The following is a 21390-nucleotide window of genomic DNA, read 5'->3' on the forward strand; positions in this document are numbered from 1 at the left end:
TGTTTGTTTTGAATGCAGCCTAATGCTAGGTAAATTACAAGATACTCCAGTGATTTAGATGGGCCCTACACTATCTAGTGCATGTTTTCTCCCATAAAATGAAATTGAGCGAACAGTGTAGATCTTCAGCAACCATGATATGACAGAGCGATTTCCACCATCTAATACAGCCACGAAGTCAGAACAGTTTTCCCATTTTTACAATAGATTCAGCCCCAGCGGGAGAAATCAATAGGCTAATATCACAGTCGGGAATGTAATACTGTGAAACGCTATCAGTCAATTATTACTGCAATATATTGACATTAGAAATTACAATGCAAAAATTCGAAAAAAAAATAAAAAGCCTTTGTGTAGCACCTATAACCAAGCATGTGAACTTTGTAGGTAACGTTAGCTAACTAGGATAAGAGGCGTATCACTGAAACAGGGACTGCATGGTTGTTCCGAACACAATTGCATTCATGGTTTCACAGTTAGCTGAAATACAATATATCCACAGGAAACTAGATAGCAAGCTAACTACGTAGCCAGTTGAGTTTTCCGGTTGTTGACATCAACAATTAAACCAGCCCTTTTCCATTCTGGCAATATAACCTACTGCCATACTGTGAAAAGGATCTATGATGCTTAAAATGTTTACTCTTTTTCAGACTGTATTGTTAGAGATGACGTTCCTATGGACTGCAGTTGCTTTCTTCCTCTATGTGGAAATAGGTGTACTCCTCATCCTCAGTCTACCCTTCATCTCAATCACCAGGTAGGAATGAGCCCTAACCTGTCCTGATACATTCCGCAACTTCACATTAAACAAAATTCCTTTGAAATTATGTCTAAAATAAATATTTTCCATATGTTGAAGTGAGGTTAATTTCAAGTTTTTCTGAAGTTGAAAAATACATATTTCTGAAAGTTGAAATCAGGTTCAGTTTTGGTTCTGAGTGAAAATTGAAAAGTAATTTGCAGATGTTGAAAATGCGTATTTTTTGGTCATTGATTCTATGTCCAAATTTCAGCTGCGAAATTTTAAATGATAAAAAATTATTTTTCATATTTTATTTTATTTAACTTGTATTTAACTAGGCAAGTCAGTTAAGAACACATTCTTATTTACAATGATGGCCTACCGGGGAACAGTTTGAACAGTATGGCACAGTTTAGTACAGTTTAGTTCAGTAGAGTACAATACACTGCGCTGTACTCAACAGTACTTTTCTTTACTGAACTGTACTGTACTCTGCTGTGCTCAATTGTGCTGTACTGTACAAACTTGTGAAACAGATGTCTATGATTTGTTCAGATTTGGACTGGACCAAATGTGAACCAATTATAGAGATTTGATCCGGACTGGGCCAAATCTGAACCAATCATAAGAGGTCTATGTTTGGGCCAAATCAAGGCCGGTCCAGACGTCTGTGGCTGTTGAAATCCAGGCTGGTCCAGCCCAGACTAAATCTGAACCAAACATATCTATGTTTGGGCCAAATCAACGCCAGACCAGATCAAATCTGAACCAAACCGACGTCTACATCCGGACCGGACCAAAAATCTACATCCATGCACGTTGAAGTCAAGGCTGGTCCAGACTGCACCAAAAAAATACATTGCCGTCGGTCCATGCTTTGTGGGATTATGTTTTTGTGCTGTTTTGCAGAATGCAAAGTATCTTCCAGCTGAGAATATGGAACAAAATGTCCAGGATTTGGACCAAATTCATCCTCAACATCAAATTATCCTACATCATGATCACAATCCTTATAGGCCTCTTGATTGGTAAGCTGATGCCAAAAAGTATGTTTAATTTACTCCCAGATTTTAATGGCTCACAATAGTGACAATCTCTCACGGAGAGTTTACAATCTCAATCTCATACAATGCTTTTGAAATCTCAATGTTTTACTATGTTTAACCATGTCGTACCACACCTGCACGTCCTCCTGTAGACTCTTTGCGTGAGATGTGGAAGTATTCGGGGGCGAAGAACAACAAGGATGCTATTCTGCAGCCCAACATGTTTAACCACCTCCACATGAAGCTGTTCAGAGCCCAGAGGAACCTCTTCATCGCCGGCTTTTCCCTTTTCCTCTGGCTGTAAGTCTGGAAGCTCTGGATCTGTCTGTCCTCCCATTGACATACTGAGTCTGGTGAAAACCAGCCAGTGCATGGATCGTCATAATCATAGAGATGTCTTTATTCATTGCAATGACCATAACAGTGGTCGTGTTCAGTAGGGGACACCGTAGCAAAATGTTTAGAAAAACGGAAAACAAAAAATGTGTTCAGATGGACAAGTTCAAGTTGCAGCTCTCTGTTTAAGAAACAAATGTAAATCTCATTATTGAACACCATCTCTGTGTGTGTTTCCCTACAGAGTGCTGAGGCGGGTGATCACTCTGATCAACCAGCTGGCGACGGCGTCTAGCACCACGGCCTCTCTGCAGACCAAGGCAGAGAGTGACAACCAAACTGCCAAGAAATACATGGAGGACAACGAGCTACTGAAGCAGGTAAGGTCGTACCCAGTATCACTGCCCTTTCTGCACAGGAGCCCATATTTAAAAGGGTCTCAAAAAGAAGAGAAGCGCTGATCTAAGATAAGGCCCCCCTTGTCCATGAAAACGTATTCATTTTGATCTAAAAGGCGAAATGGAGATATGGGCCTTCATCCACACAATAAGAAACAAAAATAATTTTTGTACTGCATATGGTTGAGAGGTGTGGTAAGTGTTAATGTTTACCTGTTTGTTTCAGACTCTGATTGATGGGAAGGGGAACAAGGCCACAGCAGAGGGAAACGAGCAGCTGAGAAAAGAGATGGAGAAACTGAGAGGAGAACTGAAGGGCTCAGAGGAAGGTGAGGAAGACACACACATAATATATTGTGACAGACTGAATAATAGAACCACAAATCCAATAATACTTTAATAAAGTGAAAATTTACAACTAAAATACAATAACCAACCAAATGAAATCAGACCATAATGACAGTAAAACAAACATGGGCTTCAATTACTTTTCGAGAATGTGCACGAGAATGTGCACTCTGACCCAAAGCATGTCACCTTTGGGATAGATATGATGATATGAATGGGAATTGTATGATAATGGGAATGCTTTGGGGTTAATGTTTTCACAAGCCTTGAAAAAGTCTCAATCCGAGATGGAAGCTATGAAGAAACAATCCGATGGACTGACCAAAGAATACGACCGACTGCTGAAAGAACACCAGGTAACCCCAGACCAGCTCACATACAGTATCTACAGTAGCCTACATATTACTGCTCACCTGGCCTTGTTCAAAGCTGTCAGCACTTAGATACTGTATATTACTACCCTGCTCAAATGTAGACCGAATACTTCAACTCTGACTTTAGTACTACTACTGTACATTTAACTCTACCACTTCACAGATATACTGTATATATTATTTTTTCCAGAATCTTCAAGAGATTGGAGACAAAAAGGATGATTGATCGGGCTTATGACTACAGCGGTCAGAACGTTTACAGATTGTACCAAGAAACCAGAAAAAAAAACTGTCACGCACGCTATCATTTTCCTTTGACATACTGAAGCACTGCATGATGTCACCAAAATACTCCTCCAAAGCACCACTGAGCCGCCAAACATTAGATAAAAAGCACCTTAGCACGTTTGTAATAGAATAGCTACTACACCAGCCTAGAAATAGTGTTTATAGTATTTGCTGACTTTTGGAGAATTTCACAGTTGTGAATGAATGCCTGCATGCATGGCTGTACAAGCTTCAGATTACAGTGGTCTTCTACTTTGAATGTATTTTTGATGTAATGGGCTTGCTATGCTGTTTTTTCCCTGTATATGGCAAGAGCACCATTGCATTCATATAAATTATGTCTATATTCCAGTTTTTTACCTTAGCAACTATGCAGATTACAGATTGAATTGTATGTTTTTTGTAAAACGAAATGAGCATTCAGTTCATAGGGGTAGGGAAGCTATATTGAGTCATTTTTATTGTTAAATATTTACCAATGGTGATGTTTTGTTTCCATTCCTCTGGAGATATTCCCCGTACTTAGATGTTAAGTGGTTTGAGAATATTACACAGGGTCGGGGTTCGGCTAGATTGAAAATCCTTTATGGGGTCATCATTTTCAAGGATTCTCAAACACTTACAAAAGTGTGAGGTGATTCCAGTGGTGTAAAGTACTTTAATGTATTTTTACTTGTTGTTTTTTGGGGTATCTGTACTTTACTATTTATATTTGACTACTTTTACTTCACCAATTCCTGAAGAAAATATTGTACTTTTTACTCCATACATTTTCCTTGACACCAAAAAGTACTGGTTACATTTTGAATGCGTAGCAGGACAGGAAAATAGTCACATTCACACACTTATCAACCGAACATCCCTGGTCATCCCTACTGCCTCTGATCTGGCAGACTCACTAAACACACATGCTTCGTTTTAAAATTATGTCTGAATGTTGGAGTGTGCCTGTGGCTTTCCGTAAATAAAAAAACAAGAAAATGGTGCCATCTGGTTTGCTTAATATAAGGAATTTGAAATGATTTATACTTTTACTTTTGATACTTAAGTATATTTTAAGCCAAATACTTTTACTCAAGTAGAATTTTACTGGGTGACTTTTACTTGAGTCATTTTCTATTAAGGTATCTTTACTTTTACTCAAGCGAATAAGGGCGAAGTATCGGAGGTTGTTGTTTAACTAGCTAACGTTAGCTGGCTGGCTGGCTTGTTAACAAACGTGACGTGTGTGATCTTACACGTTGTTTACCTAGCTAGCTACATGTCGTAAGCTAAAGTGTACAACGCCCATTGAATATGGCCGGTAAAGGTAAACGTCGGCAAAGAAGCATAATGAAATTGTTGCCAGCTGAGCTGGTTTGGCTGCTTTCATATTATCCAGAGGTAAACAAATCATCGGCCAGAGCCGATGCTCTGAATACTCCAGGAGCAAAACGAGATGGGTGGGGCTAAAGCTTAATTAAGAGGGTGTGAACGATGCTGAATGTGTGTAGACAAAGAGCTCTTCACTAGATACCAAAACATTCAAAGGCCATTTTCTCAAAAGTGAGTTTACAATTTTATCAACTTTCGAAGCAGAATTACTTTCCCATTGTTCCTCAAAAATGCAGTGTATGATATACCATTTTGTAGCTCTGAGTCTCTACTTTTATACATAAGACCAAATCCAGCAGATGAGTCACTTATATTATCATGACAGCACACCTAACATCTTAGGTGAATGACTTCTATTTTAGCGCTTGGCAATGCAGATGCTTGTTGCCGCGAGCGAGCAGTGTGGGTGCAATAATTGAATAACGTGTATGTTTAAATTTATTTTGCAACGGTGTGGTCAGCATGTTAGGCACTGCATCTCAGTGCAAGATACTTTACCCTATGGGTACCAAGTTCGAATCCAGGCTGTATCACATCCGGCTGTGATTGGGAGTCCCATAGAGCGGCGCACAATTGGCCCAGAGTCGTCCGGGTTTGTCCGGAGTAGGCCGTCATTGTAAATAAGAATTTGTTCTTAACTGATTTGCCTAGTTAAATAAAGGTTAAAAATAATAATAATTAAGAGTCAAAGCACATGCACAGCTGAGCTATCTTTGTTGCAGGTGCATGGTAACAGTTGAATAAGATGAGAAAAAAAACAAGAAAACCATACACTGCTCTTGCTAGTATCACTGCTCTTTATTAAGCTTTACGTATCGGCCTCAAGGCCTTCGTCAGAGTTTTTGTGAATGTTTATAATTTGCACCCTTATGTAGACTTTGCTCCACCCACATCCATTCAATGCATCGAATGGGGTTGGAGTCAAGGTAAAATAAGCAAGTGTTACCAAATATAACAATGTGCATTTCATAACTATTCTAATAAAGAGTGTACAAAAAAAAACGTATTAAACACGTCTGTAAAACCACAATGAGGACATTGACCTATCAAGTAAGTTTTCATAAATCATTGGGTACAGTGCAAGAACAAACGTCAGCGTAATCTGAAGTGGTGGCATTAATTCATGTTCACATTTACAACATAACATGCATGGGCATTTCATCATTAAGACCTTTTGGGAATAATGTCTGGAGGGTGAAAATCCCAAAACATTCTTTTTTGCTCTGAGTATTATTTATATCACCTCCCCTGTCTGATATCTTAACTTTCTCTATGCCACAAAATCTAAAAAGGTAGAAATGTCATGTTTTTGGCCATTAAAATGTACTGCGACTGGATAATCCCTGTCGTTTCTCCTGATTTAATTTATGTTCACTAATTCTCTTTGAGATAAATTAGATGTTTTACCTACAGCCCACATGGAATTTAATCAAGTCGATCACTGGTTCTCAATCCTGGTCCTGAGGACCCAAAGGGGTGCACATTTTTGTTTTTGCCTTAGCACTACACAGCTGATTCAAATCATCAATTCATCAAAAGGCTTTGATGATTTGAATCAGGTGTGTAGTGCTAGGGCAAAAACATAAATGTGCGCCCCTTTGGCTCCCCAGGATTGAGAACCACTGATAGATAACATGGGTGGTGCAGCATGTAATAATGTCATTTATTTGGAACCGTTTTCCTGTGTGGGTGGCAGAAATATTCACAATTCATCATATTGTTGCACTGTGCGGAAACTCTGCATTTATAGCTACCATTCGGAAGAGGGCGTAAAAGAGCCTGGCAAAAACAAATTGTGGCTGGTAGTTGGCATGGACCAATTTGTCACGTAAATTGCAACCTCTCCTATATAAAATAAGTGGTGGGTTCTTAAATTAAGCTGGCAAAGCTGGGTCCGATAATAACATGCCAGTGTTTCTTGACAGCATCTCCCAATTTGCGCGAGTTCAAAGTATATGTGGTGGTGAACATTAGTGTTCTTTAACTCTAGTGGGTCTTTTTTGTAGCAGTTCATCTTGTGTTTTCCCTAATGCCAAATTTAGAACTCTATCCACACATTGTGGAGAGTAGCCTCTTAGAAACGTATTGCTTTTTCTAGATAGTCCTCTGTGGAGTGGCATATACGGTGCAGTCTGAAACACTGGCTTCTTGGAAGTCCTCTTTTTAATGGCTCAGGGTGGAAGCTGTCCCCCTGTAATAGAATATTTCTGTCTGTTTCTTTTCTGTACAGAGTTGTAAACAGGGTTCCATTTTGATTTCTCAATCCACATATCGATGTAATGAACACGTTTCGTGTGACATTCAATAGTGAATTTGAGATTGGGGTCAATGTCATTGAGTAATTCCATAAAGTCTGATGGCTCTTCTCCCGTTCCTCCCTATATGCAAAATATCTATACCACTTCAGGATTTTATAAAAAAAATTGATTCTCATTTTCATTGTTAACAAAACGTTATTCAAAATGACCCACATAAAGGTTAGCATAGCTTGGAGCGAATGTGGAGCCCATAAATGCTCCATTCATTTGGAGGTAGTATTCATCATCAAACCTGAAATAGTTAACTAATGGGAAATCGTCAAGGCACTCTAGACGGAGTGAGAGTTCGACCAGTGGATACCCCTTTGGAAGTGGCCATGGCAGCAACCATTTGCTAGCCCTCAGTGATTCACAGACCGCTGCCCTACGAGAGAGGATGAAACTACTAGCGTTGGAGGAAATTGAGCGTCAGATTGAGGAGGAACGACAGGCTGACAAACGATGTCACCTATTGGATGTGCAGGCCCGTAGAGCTCTACAGGAACGGAAATTCATTGCCAAGGACCTGGCACAGCAGCGACGGCACCGTCAAGCAAGAAGGGAATTGGAGGATGCACGGATGGTCTCATCCTTCCTGAAGAAGAACAAACAGGGAGTTGACCTGACCACCCCTCCACATGGACCTGACCCGTCTGCCTTTCTTTACCAATCTGCTCCTCTGGTACAGCATGGCACACATCGCCATTAATGCCAGTGACACAAGTTAGCATTCCTCCTTCATCTAGACAAAGCACCACTCCTTCGCCTTTCCGCCAATTACCAACCACGGCTAATCATTCCTCTCGTCCAGGGCCTGGGCCAGGCCTGTCATCAACCATCAGGTGGGAGGGCTCTCACCCAATTCCGGCTGCACCAATCAGGGCTCTACAGTGCGAGTATTTCAGTTGCATTTGCCCCTAAAAAATATTTACGAGCACAGTATGCGATTAAAGATTACAACCTACTGTAATCTACTTTTCCCCTGCTGCTAATTGTTTAAAAACTACAAGTCCCACATTCCACAATGGCATGCGCCAACCACAGTAGAGTTTTCTGTGATGACGCAGGCCAGTCAGAGAGAGAAAGTTGAACACTGGAAAATAGTATCGGTATAGGCTATAAATTAACGTGCAGACATTGCTAAAAATGAAGCCCATTCAATTTTATTTTAAGCGAAAAAGAGACGAGGAGAAAGAGGAATCCGGCGAGGGGGATTCGTAAAGTTCAACTAATAAAGCCTCTTCACAAGGTGTACCTGAAGCGGCTAATGTTAGGGATGCTGAGAACAACGTTAGCGAAGCTACTGTGACCCCCGCAGTCACTTCAACGTCCACTGTAGCCGGTGGAGGGAGAACATATAGATTCAATGCGAAGGCCACATTTCGTGCTGTTCGCCCAGAGGAGGATGGAGGGTCATGGATGAAGAAGTGCATCTCCTTCGGGGCAGATGGTGGCTCTGTGAACATGGGCCACTGTGGGGGAGTGATTTCCCACCTGCAGAGAGAGGCAGGGGGGCATATAATCCAAATCTTCTGTATGCCACATAGGTTTGTAACTAATACATTCTCTGATTTAGTTTTATTTGCTAGCAGAGAATGTTAAACAATACTGTGTGTGTGTGCCTAGTCAAATAATTAACATCCAATCACATTAACCATTACACTCTCCTGGGAATTCCACTAATGGTCCTGATGTAGCCAAACGTAGCTGCTGCTCATTTTGGTATCTGTACTGATGGCGCAAAAGCCATGACAGGGAGACATAGTGGAGTGGTAACGTGGGTGCAAGCAGGTGCTCCCTACGCCACTTGGGTCCACTGCAGCATCCACCGAGAGGCTTTTGCTGCCAAGGGAATGCCTGACAGCTTGAAAGATGTTTTGGACACTACAGTGAAAATGGTTAACTTTGTTCAAGCAAGGCCCCTGAACTCTTGTGTATTTTCTGCACTATGCAATGATATGGCCAGCGACATTGTAACGCGTTTACAACATACAGAAGTGCGCAGGTTATCAAGGGGTAAAGAATGTACTTTTTTTTCATTGGAGACAAGCTTAAAGTTCTTTACTGACCATAATTTTAATTTGTCTGACCGCTTGCATGATGACGAGTTTCTCACACTACTGGCCTATCTGGGTGATGTTTTTTCTCGCCTGAATGATCTGAATCTAGGATTACTGTCACGTCCTGACCAGTAAAAGGGTCTATTTGTTATTGTAGTTTGGTCAGGACGTGGCAGAGGGTATTTGTTTTCATGGTTTTGTGTATGTGTTAGAGGGATATTTTGTGTATAGTGTTTCTGGGGTTTATTGGTATAAGTGTCGATGTAGAGGGGGTAGTTGATTTAGGTGGTTCGGTGTGTGTGTTTTGTAGAGGGGTATTTGATTTATGTGTTCCAGGGTGTTGGGTATGTTCTTGTGTTTGTATTTCTAAGGGGCTGTTCTAGTTTTGTATTTCTGTTGGCCTGGTATGATTCTCAATCAGGAACAGCTGTACATCGTTGTTGCTGATTGAGAGTCATACTTAGGTCGCCTGTTTTCACCTGTTAGTTTGTGGGAGATTGTGCTGTGTATAGCTTTGTGCCTTACCAGCCTGTTATTAGTCGTTGTGTTTTGTATACGTGTTTATTTTGGTTTTCCTTCTTTGTCTGAATAAAAGAAGATGAGTGTACATATACCCGCTGCGTTTTGGTCCTTACCCTACGACAACCGTGACAATTACAGGGACTCTCCGCAACTATATTCAATGTGCGGGACAAAATTGAGGCTATGATTAAGAAGTTGGAGCTCTTCTCTGTCTGCATTAACAAGGACAGCACACAGGTCTTTCCATCATTGTATGATTTTTTTTGTGTGCAAATGAACTCAAGCTTACGGACAATGTCAAATGTCACATAGCGAAGCACCTGAGTGAGTTGGGTGCACAATTACGCAGGTACTTTCCCGAAACGGATGAAACAAACAACTGGATTCGTTATCCCTTTCATGCCCTGCCTCCAGTCCACTTACTGATATCTGAACAAGCGAGCCTCATCGAAATTGCAACAAGCGGTTCTGTGAAAATGTAATTTAATCAGAAGCCACTGGCAGATTTCTGGATTGGGCTGCGCTCAGAGTATCATGCTGTTAAGACACTGATGCCCTTTGCAATCACATACCTATGTGAGAGTGGATTCGCGGCCCTCACTAACATAAACTAAATACAGGCACAGACTGTGTGGAAAATTATTTAAGACAGACTCTCTCCAATACAACCCAACATTGCAGAGTTATGTGCATCCTTTCAAGCACACCCTTCTCATTAACCTGTGAGTTATTCACAGTTTTCAATGAACAAATAAGGTTTTATATGTAAGATTATTAAATAAAGAGCAAAATTATTGATTATCATATTATTTATGCCCTGGTCCTATAAGAGCTCTGTCACTTCCCACGAGCTGGGTTGTGACAAAAACGAACACTAATTCTTATTCAAATCTGTAAACACGGGCACCCTCATAGATGTCATCCTAACTAACTCGCCTTCCAATTACACCTCTGCTGTTTTCAATCAAGAGCTCAGCGATCAGTGCCTAATTGCCTGCATCCATAATGGGTCTGCGACCAAACGACCACCCCTCATCACTGTCAAACGCTCCCTAAAACACTTCTGCGAGCAGGCCTTTCTAATCGACCTGGCCGGGGTATCCTGGAATGACATTGACCTCATCCCGTCAGTAGATGATGCCTGGCTATTCTTTAAAAGTGCCTTCCTCACCATCTTAAATAAGCATGCTCCATTCAAAAAATTTAGAACTAGGAATAGATATAGTCCTTGGTTCACTCCAGACCTGTCTGCCCTTGACCAGCACAAAAACATCCTGTGGCGTTCTGCATTAGCATCGACTAGCCCCCGTGATATGCAACTTTTCAGGGAAGTTAGGAACAAATATACACAGGCAGTTAGAAAAGCTAAGGCTAGCTTTCTCAAACAGAAATTTGCATCCTGTTGTACTAACTCAAAGTTCTGGGACACTGTAAAGTCCATGGAGAATAAGAGCACCTCCAAGCTGCCCACTGCTCTGAGGCTAGGAAACACTGTTACCACCAATAAATCCACTATAATTGAGAATTTCAATAAGCATTTCTCTACGGCAGCCACGCTCAAGGTCCTAAACGATATCGTAACCGCCATCGATAAGAAACAATACTGTGCTGCCGTTTTCATTGACCTGGCCAAAGCTTTTGACTCTGTCAATCACCACATCCTCATCGGCAGACTCAATAGCCTTGGTTTCTCTAATGATTGCATCGCCTGTTTCACCAACTACTTCTCTGATAGAGTTCAGTGTGTCAAATCGGAGGGCCTGTTGTCCGGACCTCTGGCAGTCTCTATGGGGGTGCCACAGGGTTCAATTCTTGGGCCAACTCTCTTCTCTGTATACATCAATGAAGTCGCTCTTGCTGCTGGTGAGTCTCTGATCCACCTCTATGCAGACGACACCATTTTGTATACTTCTGGCCCTTCTTTGGACACTGTGTTAACAACCCTCCAGACAAGCTTCGATGTCACACTCTCCTTCCGTGGCCTCCAACTGCTCCTAAATACAAGTAAAACTAAATGCATGCTCTTCAACCGATCGCTGCCTGCACCTGCCCGCCTGTGCTGCATCACTACTCTAGACGGTTCTGACTTAGAATATGTGGACAACTACAAATACCTAGGTGTCTGGTTAGACTGTAAACTCTCCTTCCAGACTCACATCAAACATCTCCAGTCCAAAGTTAAATCAAGAATTGGCTTCCTATTTCGCAACAAAGCATCCTTCACTCATGCTGCCAAACATACCCTCGTAAAACTGACCATCCTACCGATCCTCGACTTAGGCGATGTCATTTACAAAATAGCCTCCAATACCCTACTCAACAAACTGGATGCAGTCTATCACAGTGCCATCCGTTTTGTCACCAAAGCCCCATATACTACCCACCACTGCGACCTGTATGCTCTCATTGGCTGGCCTTCGCTTCATAATCGTCGCCAAACCCACTGGCTCCAGGTCATCTTCAAGACCCTGCTAGGTAAAGTCCGCTCACTGGTCACCATAGCAGCACCCACCTGTAGCATGCGCTCCAGCAGGTATATCTCTCTGGTCACCCCCAAAGCCAATTCCTCCTTTGGCCGTCTCTCTTTCCAGTTCTCTGCTGCCAATGACTGGAACGAACTACAAAAATCTCTGAAACTGGAAACACTTATCTCCCTCACTAGCTTTAAGCACCAGCTGTCAGAGCAGCTCCCAGATCACTGCACCTGTACATAGCCCATCTATAATTTTGCCCAAACAACTACCTCTTCCCCTACTGTATTTATTTATTTTATTTTGCTCCTTTGCACCCCATTATCTCTATTTCTACTTTGCACATTCTTCTACTACAAATCCACCATTCCAGTGTTTTACTTGCTATATTGTATTTACTTTGCCACCATGGACTTTTTTTGCCTTTACCTCCCTTATCTCACCTCATTTGCTCACATTGTACATAGACTTATTTTTCTACTGTATTATTGACTGTATATTTGTTTTACTCTATGTGTAACTCTGTTGTTGTATGTTGTCGAACTGCTTTGCTTTATCTTGGCCAGGTCGCAATTGTAAATGACAACTTGTTCTCAACTTGCCTACCTGGTTAAATAAAGGTGAAATAAATGAAAATATACTGTATATATTATTTTTTCCAGAATCTTCAAGAGATTGGAGACAAAAAGGATGATTGATTGAGCTTATGACTACAGCGGTCAGAACGTTTACAGATTGTACCAAGAAACCAGAAAAAAACACTGTCACGCACGCTATCATTTTCCTTTGACATACTGAAGCACTGCATGATGTCACCAAAATACTCCTCCAAACCACCACTGAGCCGCCAAACATTAGATAAAACGCACCTTAGCACGTTTGTAATAGAATAGCTACTACACCAGCCTAGAAATAGTGTTTATAGTATTTGCTGACTTTTGGAGATTTTCAGTTGTGAATGAATGCCTGCATGCATGGCTGTACAAGCTTCAGATTACAGTGGTCTTCTACTGTGAATGTATTTTTGATGTAATGGGCTTGCTATGCTGTTTTTTCCCCAGTATATGGCAAGAGCACCACTGTTGCATTTTTATATATATATATATATATATATATATATATATATATATAGCAGCTAGGTATATTAAAGATTTGAGTTTTTGTGTTTTGTTAAACAAAATTTGAATTGAGTTGATATGGGTAGAGAAGCTATAGAGTGATTATTTTAAAACATTTTTTTTTTATTTTTTATATTTGATATCAATGCTGATATTCTGTTTCCAGTCCTCTGAAGATATTCTACATATTTAGATGTTAAGGGGTTTGTGAATATTACACAGGGTCGGTCTAGATTGAAAATCCAATATGGGGTCATGATTTTCTGTTTTGTAATAAGGCTCCCGAGTGGCGCACCGGTCTATGGTACTGCATCTCAGTGCTTGAGGCGTCACTACAGACACCCTGGTTTAAATCCAGGCTGTATCACAACCGGCCGTGATTGGGAGTCCCATAGGGCGGCGCATAATTGGCCCAGCGTCGTCTGGGTCTGGCCGGTGTAGGCCGTCATTGTAAATAATAATTTGTTCTTAAATGACTTGCCTAGTTAAATAAAGGTTAAATTAATAAAATAAGGATTTTCAAACAGTTACAAAAGTGGGAGGCGATTCCTATTCCCTCTTCTCACTCTCAGACCCCCTGTAGTGTGTCACATACAACTGTGAAGATTGTATAGACTAATAAAACCAGAGAGTATGACTGTCTCAGCCCAGGGGTTTGGTTGGGTGGACCGGGTCTGCACTTGAAGTGGGATTGACCAACAAGTCTTACTCTAGCCCCCATGCCTTAAGCACTTATCTCCCCCAAGTACTGTACATTAAATTCCAATACTAGGGGACAGAAGCTTCCCTGACAGTATAAGTGCCTTTCAGACCACTGTAGATATATTTTCTCAGTGCGAGTACAAATATCTGCTTTGAGTAAGAAAGTGTTGCAATATTTCAGTATGGCTTACTATTAATGTAATTATTATTATTATTTTTATTTTTTTTTGGGGGGGGGGTTCTCCACATACAATCATGTTATCCCATATTAAAAATGTTTTGTTATTGTATAACATTTACAAGATATTCTTTGTTTAATCGAAGAAATACAAAAATAATTTAAGCGAGTGAGAAATGCCATCCATTTCATTTAATTTGCTTCACAAACAAAACAAAGCGATTCAAATAAAGGTTTCTTGGTATCTCTTGCCAAATTAACATATATTTGGCCCACCAACCCAAGTGATTTAAATATTCACTGGTATAATATAAAAAGACATGTTTATTCACTAATTTAGGAACAACCTGAGAATTGACCATGATGTTTTTGTTCAGAGATTTTGGCACATGAAGGGCTCTATTCAATCCGTATTGCGGAAATTCAGCGTTAGTGTGTTTAAAATATAAAGGCAATATTCCAACTGTAGTGGAGACTGCATTCATGGTAAACGCTGCTCAATCGGAAATGACCTTTACATTTCTATAGCGCAATTGTAAAGCTTCAGCGATACAGATTAAATAGAGCCCTAAAACTTTCAAACATACGTACACAACGTATACACACTCAGACACGCAGACAGACTGACCAATAAATTATGCAAATTTACTTTACTTCTCATAATGAATATGGCACCTACAGTGGATAGTCACTGATGGTAGACAGTGTAGTGGTCCAGTGGATGTGCATTTTATATCTATAATGATATTTTGAGTTGTTAATTGTATCACAATTCATTGTGATAAGACTGAGATGGATTTACTACCAGTATGCAATACTGCCATCTAGCGGATTTGATCAGAACTGAAATAAGAACACACCTAAGGCAGAGAACAGCTACGGTCAACTGGCACAGTGGCATCTCCTGTGGCATAACAGTCACACAGACATGATGAACAGTAGCCCTGTTTATACCTGGTGCTAACGTGTCCTTTGTCCTGATTTTGTCCAAATTTTTAGACCGGTGTAGACAATTAAAAGGTGTATTGTGATCAGCTCTTACACAGCAAATTCTCCAGTGTTAAATCAACACTGAGAATGTTACATTAACACTGGTCCAATGTATATACCGGTCCACACTTTTCAGTGTTAAATTAACACACTGCTTAGTGTAAAGCATTATTTGCATATTTCCCAGAGTGCCTTGCCTTTCGAGTGAATTGCAGAGATACCACCCATGAATATTTCTTAGTGACAGAGAGATGGTTGTTGCATTCATCTGTTTTCAGTCCTCCAGCCTTCACCAAGTGAGATCTTAAGTGAATTATGTTATCATTTAAATCAAATTATTTAACCATAAATCCAATGCCATAAACTCATGATTTACAGGGAAGATCAGGCCTGCAGGTCACACAATGCTGTGATTTGTAATCCAGCCAGAGTGGGGATCGCCAACATTTGGAATTTGGTTTGGGAAGGATAAGAGATGAGACAACCTAAATAATCTAAACTGGAACAACCATTTCAGTGCCGGGTACAATAAGTCCAAGTAACATATTTGATTCGTTTAGAAAAATGCATGTTATATTTGAGTTGAATCAGACTATTTAATCAATAAATGTACATGCAAAAACAGAGATATTGAAACAAACAATTCCAAGAAATCTACCTGAAGATGAGCATGCTGGGAAATATGATAATGATGGGTGTGGTTTTGGTTTACCACTGGTTATTAATTAATACCAACAGTGGGTTTCTTTTAAACCACTGAGTGTTAATTTACCACCAGAATCAATACTACAAATGTTAAATAGAAATATCAACACTAGGTAACACTAACCAATTTGCTGTGTATAAGTGTAAACAGACAAGATCAGGACAATATCAGCATGATAGGTGCATAAACAGGGCTATTGAGTTCACAATTTGGCAATGTTAACAGTAGAGTAACGCAGAATGTCTGACATTCTCTTTCAACAGATTGAAGCTGTCTAACAATATTATAATGTAGACTACCTTGAGAGTTGTTACAAAAATACTCAGTGACTGAAACTGGACTCTCGCTGCAGTAAAAACAATTAACCAATGGTTAACAAATCCAATTAAATACTTTCTTTGTACCAACAACAAAGATGACATTCTATGTAGTTACATTTGTGGTTTTGTAAAATACAGCAGGTACATCTATGAAATACTTCAGTTATATCAAGAACATATACAGCTGAAGTCGGAAGTTTACATACACTTAGGTTGGAGTCATTAAGACTCATTTTTCAACCACTCCACACATTTCTTGTTAACAAACTATAGTTTGGGCAAGTCAGTTAGGACATCTACTTTGTGCATGACACAAGTAATTTTTCCAACAATTGTTTACAGACAGATTATTTCACTTATAATTCACTGTATCACAATTCCAGTGGGTCAGAAGTTTACATACACAGTTGACTGTTCCTTTAAACAGCTTGGAAAATTCCAGAAAATGATGTCATGGCTTTAGAAGCTTCTGATAGGCTAATTGACATAATTTGAGTCAATTGGAGGTGTACCTGTGGATGTATTTCAAGGCCTACCTTCAAACTCAGTGCCTCTTGGCTTGACATCATGGGAAAATCTAAATAAATCAGCCAAGTCCTCAGAAAACAATTCTGTTTCATCCTTGGGAGCAATTTCCAAACGCCTGAAGGTATAACCTGAAAGGCCACTCAGCAAGGAAGAAGCCACTGCTCCAAAACCACCATTAAAAAGCCAGACTACAGTTTACAACTGCACATGGGGACAAATTTAGTACTTTTTGGAGAAATGTCCTCTGGTCTGATGAAACAAAAATAGAACCGCTTTGGCCATAATGACCATCGTTATGTTTGGAGGAAAAAGGGGGAGGCTTTCAAGCCTTCCCTGTAGCTCAGTTGGTAGAGCATGGTGTTTGCAACACCAGGGTTGTGGGTTCGATTCCCATGGGGGGCCAGCACAGAAAAAAATTAAATAAAAAATGTATGCAAATGTATGTATTCACTACTGTAAGTCGCTCTGGATAAGAGCGTCTGCTAAATGACAAAAATGTAAATGTAAGCCGAAGAACACCATCCCAACCGTGAAGCATGGGGGTGGCAGCATCATGTTGTGGGGGTGCTTTGCTGCAGAAGGGACTGGTGCACTTCACAAAATAGATGGCATCATGAGGAAAGAAAATTATGTGGATATATTGAAGCAACATCTCAAGACATCATACAGTTAAAGCTTGGTCGCAAATGGGTCTTCCAAATGGACAATGACCCCAAGCATACTTACAAAGTTGTGGCAAAATGGCTTAAGGACAACAAAGTCAAGGCACTGGAGTGGCCATCACAGAGCCCTGACCTCAATCCTATAGAAAATTTGTGGGCAGAACTGAAAAAGTGTGTGCGAGCAAGGAGGCCTACAAACCTGACTCAGTTACACCAGCTCTGTCAGGAGGAATAGGACAAAATTCACTCAACTTATTGTGGGAAGCTTGTGGAAGGTTACCTGAAAAGTTTGACCCAAGTTAAACAATTTAAAGGCAATGCTACCAAATACTAATTGAGTGTATGTAAACTTCTGACCCACTGGGAATGTGATGAAAGAAATAAAAGCTGAAATAAATCATTCTCTCTACTATTATTCTGACATTTCACATTCTTAAAATAAAGTGCTGACCTAAGACAGGGGATTTTTACTAGGATTAAATGTCAGGAATTGTGAGAAACTGAGTTTAAATGTATTTGGCTAAGGTGTATGTAACTTCTGACTTCAACTGTATATTGTTAAATATACATAACCTAGACAGGTCCAGTACAAATACATCATTTATGTTCTATGAGATGAGATGGTCAGGCACAGCCCATTGTTGGTTCCTGCAAATCTAGTGTTTGTGTGTGTCTGTGTGTAACGTGAGGGATCAGGGGAGATTGTCTCAGACTGTCACAGCCGTGTGTCTCTCTCTGTGTTGTTGTAGTCTGTTGTGGAAGTCTGAGGCGATTGGTCTGAGTTGGAGGCTAGGACCTCCTCTTTCCTGAGTGCCTCCAGTTCTGCTCCGCCATTGGCCACTTGGTGGGCGCTGCATTCCTCTCTCCGCAGGTGTTGTTTGAGCAGCACAAATCCCAGTATACACAGCAGGAAGGAAACTGTCCTCAGGCCCATAGTCAGACCCAGGTAAGCTATCCTGAGGAGAGAGAGACCAAGGGATACACACACTCAGAGACTTGACATTACACTGGTGCTTCCAAGTGGCAAGTCTACTGGGGGTTGCCTTCAATATTGGCTTGAAAATCAATGTTCAGCATCTGATGTTATAGAGGGTATGCCTCTCCAACATTATCACTTTAAAGTAAGTGTGTTGTCTGTGTGCGTTTGTGTTGTGTATCAGGCTTGACCAGGGCCCTGTTTCAGAAAGCAGGTTTAATGAAAACTCAGTTAGTTGACTCAGAGTTGAAGGAAACTCTGGGTTTTCGGTTTCACAAAGCCAGTTCAGCTTAACTCTGAGTCAGTTACTATGGCAACATACTCCATGAAGCTAACCTGCTCACTGGCAGGTTTTCTTCAACTAACCCAGAGTTTCTCCTCCTCTTTAGCTGAAGCCTGCAGACTGAAGGAGGTGTCAGACATGGCGAGTCCTTTTCTTGAAGAGCCAGTTGTTATTGAAGCACAAATACGCCGCAGAAATCTCCGTCAGGAGAGGGTGATCAGACCCCGCCTGGATGTTTTATCATTCCCTGATGATTATCTGTGGGCGTTTCCATTTTTCTGCACAATCGATCATTCATCTGAACAATATTCTCAGCCCTCATATCGTTCATATGACACATCGTGGACATGCTCTCAGTTCGGAACACATTCTTTGTGTTGCACTTTGTTTTCTTGCCAACGGGAGTTTTCTATATAACATCGGTGACGCTGAGCATATTTCAGGCAACCGTCTGTCAGGCTGTCAGAAATGTGACTCTTGCAGTGAAATGTTTACTGTACACGTTTGTGGTGTTCCCAAGTCACAGACCCACAATACTCATCAAAGAAGAATTCCACAGAATTGCCGGTATCAGTCTAAGCAATCATTTATTTATTTATTATGAAGCTTTGAGACTTGAAGCACTAATCAGTTAATTTGATATATTTTAGGGTTTCCAGGTGTGATTGGCTGCATAGATGGCACTCATTCCTCTCACAGCTCCTTCAGTAAATGAAGGAGATTATGTGAATAGGAAGTCTTACAACAGCATTAATGGGCAGGTAGGCCTAAATAGTAGCCTTTAGCATTCCAAATGAAAGATACTTCACAATACAGCTACTGCAGCTAATTATTCTTCTGCACTGTGAAGATCATATGTGATGCAGCCCACACCATCAGCAACGTGGAAGCAAAGTGGCCTGGGTCTGTGCATGACTCGCAATTTTTTTGTGAGTGTACATTGAGCGCCCGTGGAGAGTTATATATAGCTATATCCTATTATAATCATCAATATTTTCCTACCTCCTATTGCAACTGAACATGTAAACTGTATCCTCGTATTATCATAGGAGAATTCAATGGTTACCTGCTCAGTGACAGAGGATACCCTTGCCAACCCTATTTTCTGACCCCTTACCCTGATCCTGAGCCCGGCCCGCTGCAACGTTATAACTTGGCTCACTGCAGGACACGAGCCAGGGTAGAGATGACCATTGGGATGCTCAAGACCCAGTTACAGTTCCTTCGTAGGCTCAGGGTCACCCCAGAAAGGGCATGTGACATTATTGTGGCATGTGTGATTCTCCACAACATTGCCACAATTAGAGGAGATCAATGTCCTACTCAACCAGTGAACGACCCTGATAACGATCCTGACCACCCCGCTGACGCACCAGATGGAAGAGCAGTCAGAGACACAATATGCTACCATCATTTCTGATTGACCCATCACCTCCCCAATGTCAAATAAAGACAATATGCCCTTCTTTTTATGAAGTCTTCTTTATTTCCTGCAAGTACAAATGCAGTACAGTAGTTAATATTTGTTATGTTGTTCAAACAAGTAAAATCATCCACCTGTGGGCACCTCACCCACCTTGAATTGATGTTCCAGCAGTTGTATTTCTATATTTTGTATCTGCAGCCTTGTGGTCAATTTCTAAATGACATTTTTCAATTTGTTTCTCTAAGTACACCTTGTACAGCTGTTTCACAGGGAGCTATAGGAACACACACAAAAAAATGACATTGAATTTCACAGTGCCAGGTCTAGTTAGTTTCATTGCAAGTCATGGGCCAATGCTGAACAACATCTTACTGAGGTAAGTTGTGCTGTGGAGGTGGATGGACCCTCTTCCTCGTTGTAATTTCCAGCATTGCTCTGTTAGAGAAAAAGAAGGTGCAAGTTTTATTATGGTACAACACTATCATCAACTGTTAGATGTTATTTTTAAGGTGTAAACCTCAATAGGCCTCTGTATCTCCCCTCTCTGTGGCATCTGTCTTCATCATCCTCATGTAATGAAAAAAATAACAATTGTGGTGTTCTACTCTAACCCATTATGACAAATCTGTGGAGTATTAAGAGTACTTATAACTGCATGGATGTCTGTTATGGCAGAAGGCTACACCAGACAGATTACACCTTCAGTAACTGGTCGAAGATGAAGATTAGACAGTTAAATTACAACTTTACCCAGAAAAGTGCCCCACCTAATTTGAAGTTTGTTTTTACAACAGTGTGCAGGTCACATCACAACTTTTCAAATATATAACTCTGAGTCACCTTAAAATAGAATATGATGTCTGAAGGACAACTAAGAATCTGAAAAAGCAACAGCAGTCAATTACAAAGAATTGTACCACTACAAGAAAATCAGTGTGCTAAGTTGTGTCTAAGATGGATGGGTGGGAGTCACTGAGGTAACACTGGCAAAAGGATGAATATACATATATCAATAATTTGAATAACTAACCTCTTATGTAGGCCCTTGTGCCCTGGGGGGTGGTTGGGTCAGATGAGCTACCTCCAGAGATGCCTTCAGGAATAGGTCACCCACTGTTTTGACTGAGGGCCATCTCTTCAGCTTCAGTGAGTGGTGGTGGACCCCCACCTGTTTTTCGGCCCTCAGCCTTTTTTCTATTGGCTATAATGGAGGTCAAGTAAGCACACATTTGGACACTTGTA

At 40.8% G+C, this 21390-nt stretch overlaps 2 protein-coding genes across 8 annotated transcripts in view; one reads left to right on the forward strand and one right to left on the reverse strand.

Moving 5' to 3' along the window:
- Nucleotides 1–3627, forward strand: part of LOC115198761 (B-cell receptor-associated protein 29) — a 32115-nt gene extending 28488 nt beyond the window's left edge. For all 4 annotated transcript variants that reach the window (XM_029761010.1, XM_029761013.1, XM_029761014.1 and 1 more), the window contains 7 exons: nt 654–760; nt 1655–1773; nt 1944–2091; nt 2372–2507; nt 2752–2854; nt 3138–3229; nt 3438–3627. In XM_029761010.1, the coding sequence (XP_029616870.1) occupies nt 654–760; nt 1655–1773; nt 1944–2091; nt 2372–2507; nt 2752–2854; nt 3138–3229; nt 3438–3473 (741 nt within the window). In that variant the 3' untranslated portion in view covers nt 3474–3627. The remainder of the gene's footprint in view (nt 1–653; nt 761–1654; nt 1774–1943; nt 2092–2371; nt 2508–2751; nt 2855–3137; nt 3230–3437) is intronic.
- A 14311-nt stretch (nt 3628–17938) lies between these two features.
- LOC115198764 (solute carrier organic anion transporter family member 1C1) overlaps nt 17939–21390 on the reverse strand; it is a 68438-nt gene continuing 64986 nt past the window's right edge. For 2 of the 4 annotated variants that reach the window (XM_029761019.1, XM_029761017.1), the window contains exon 15: nt 17939–18419. In XM_029761019.1, coding sequence (XP_029616879.1) covers nt 18179–18419 — 241 coding nt within the window. In that variant the 3' untranslated portion in view covers nt 17939–18178. Of the gene's footprint in view, nt 18420–20185; nt 20584–21178; nt 21350–21390 lie in introns of those variants that run through there. The other 2 variants (XR_003879290.1, XR_003879289.1) reach the window with 2 other exon arrangements.

Source organism: Salmo trutta, chromosome 8 (assembly GCF_901001165.1).
Source record: "Salmo trutta chromosome 8, fSalTru1.1, whole genome shotgun sequence".
Classification (NCBI taxonomy): Eukaryota; Metazoa; Chordata; class Actinopteri; order Salmoniformes; family Salmonidae; genus Salmo; species Salmo trutta.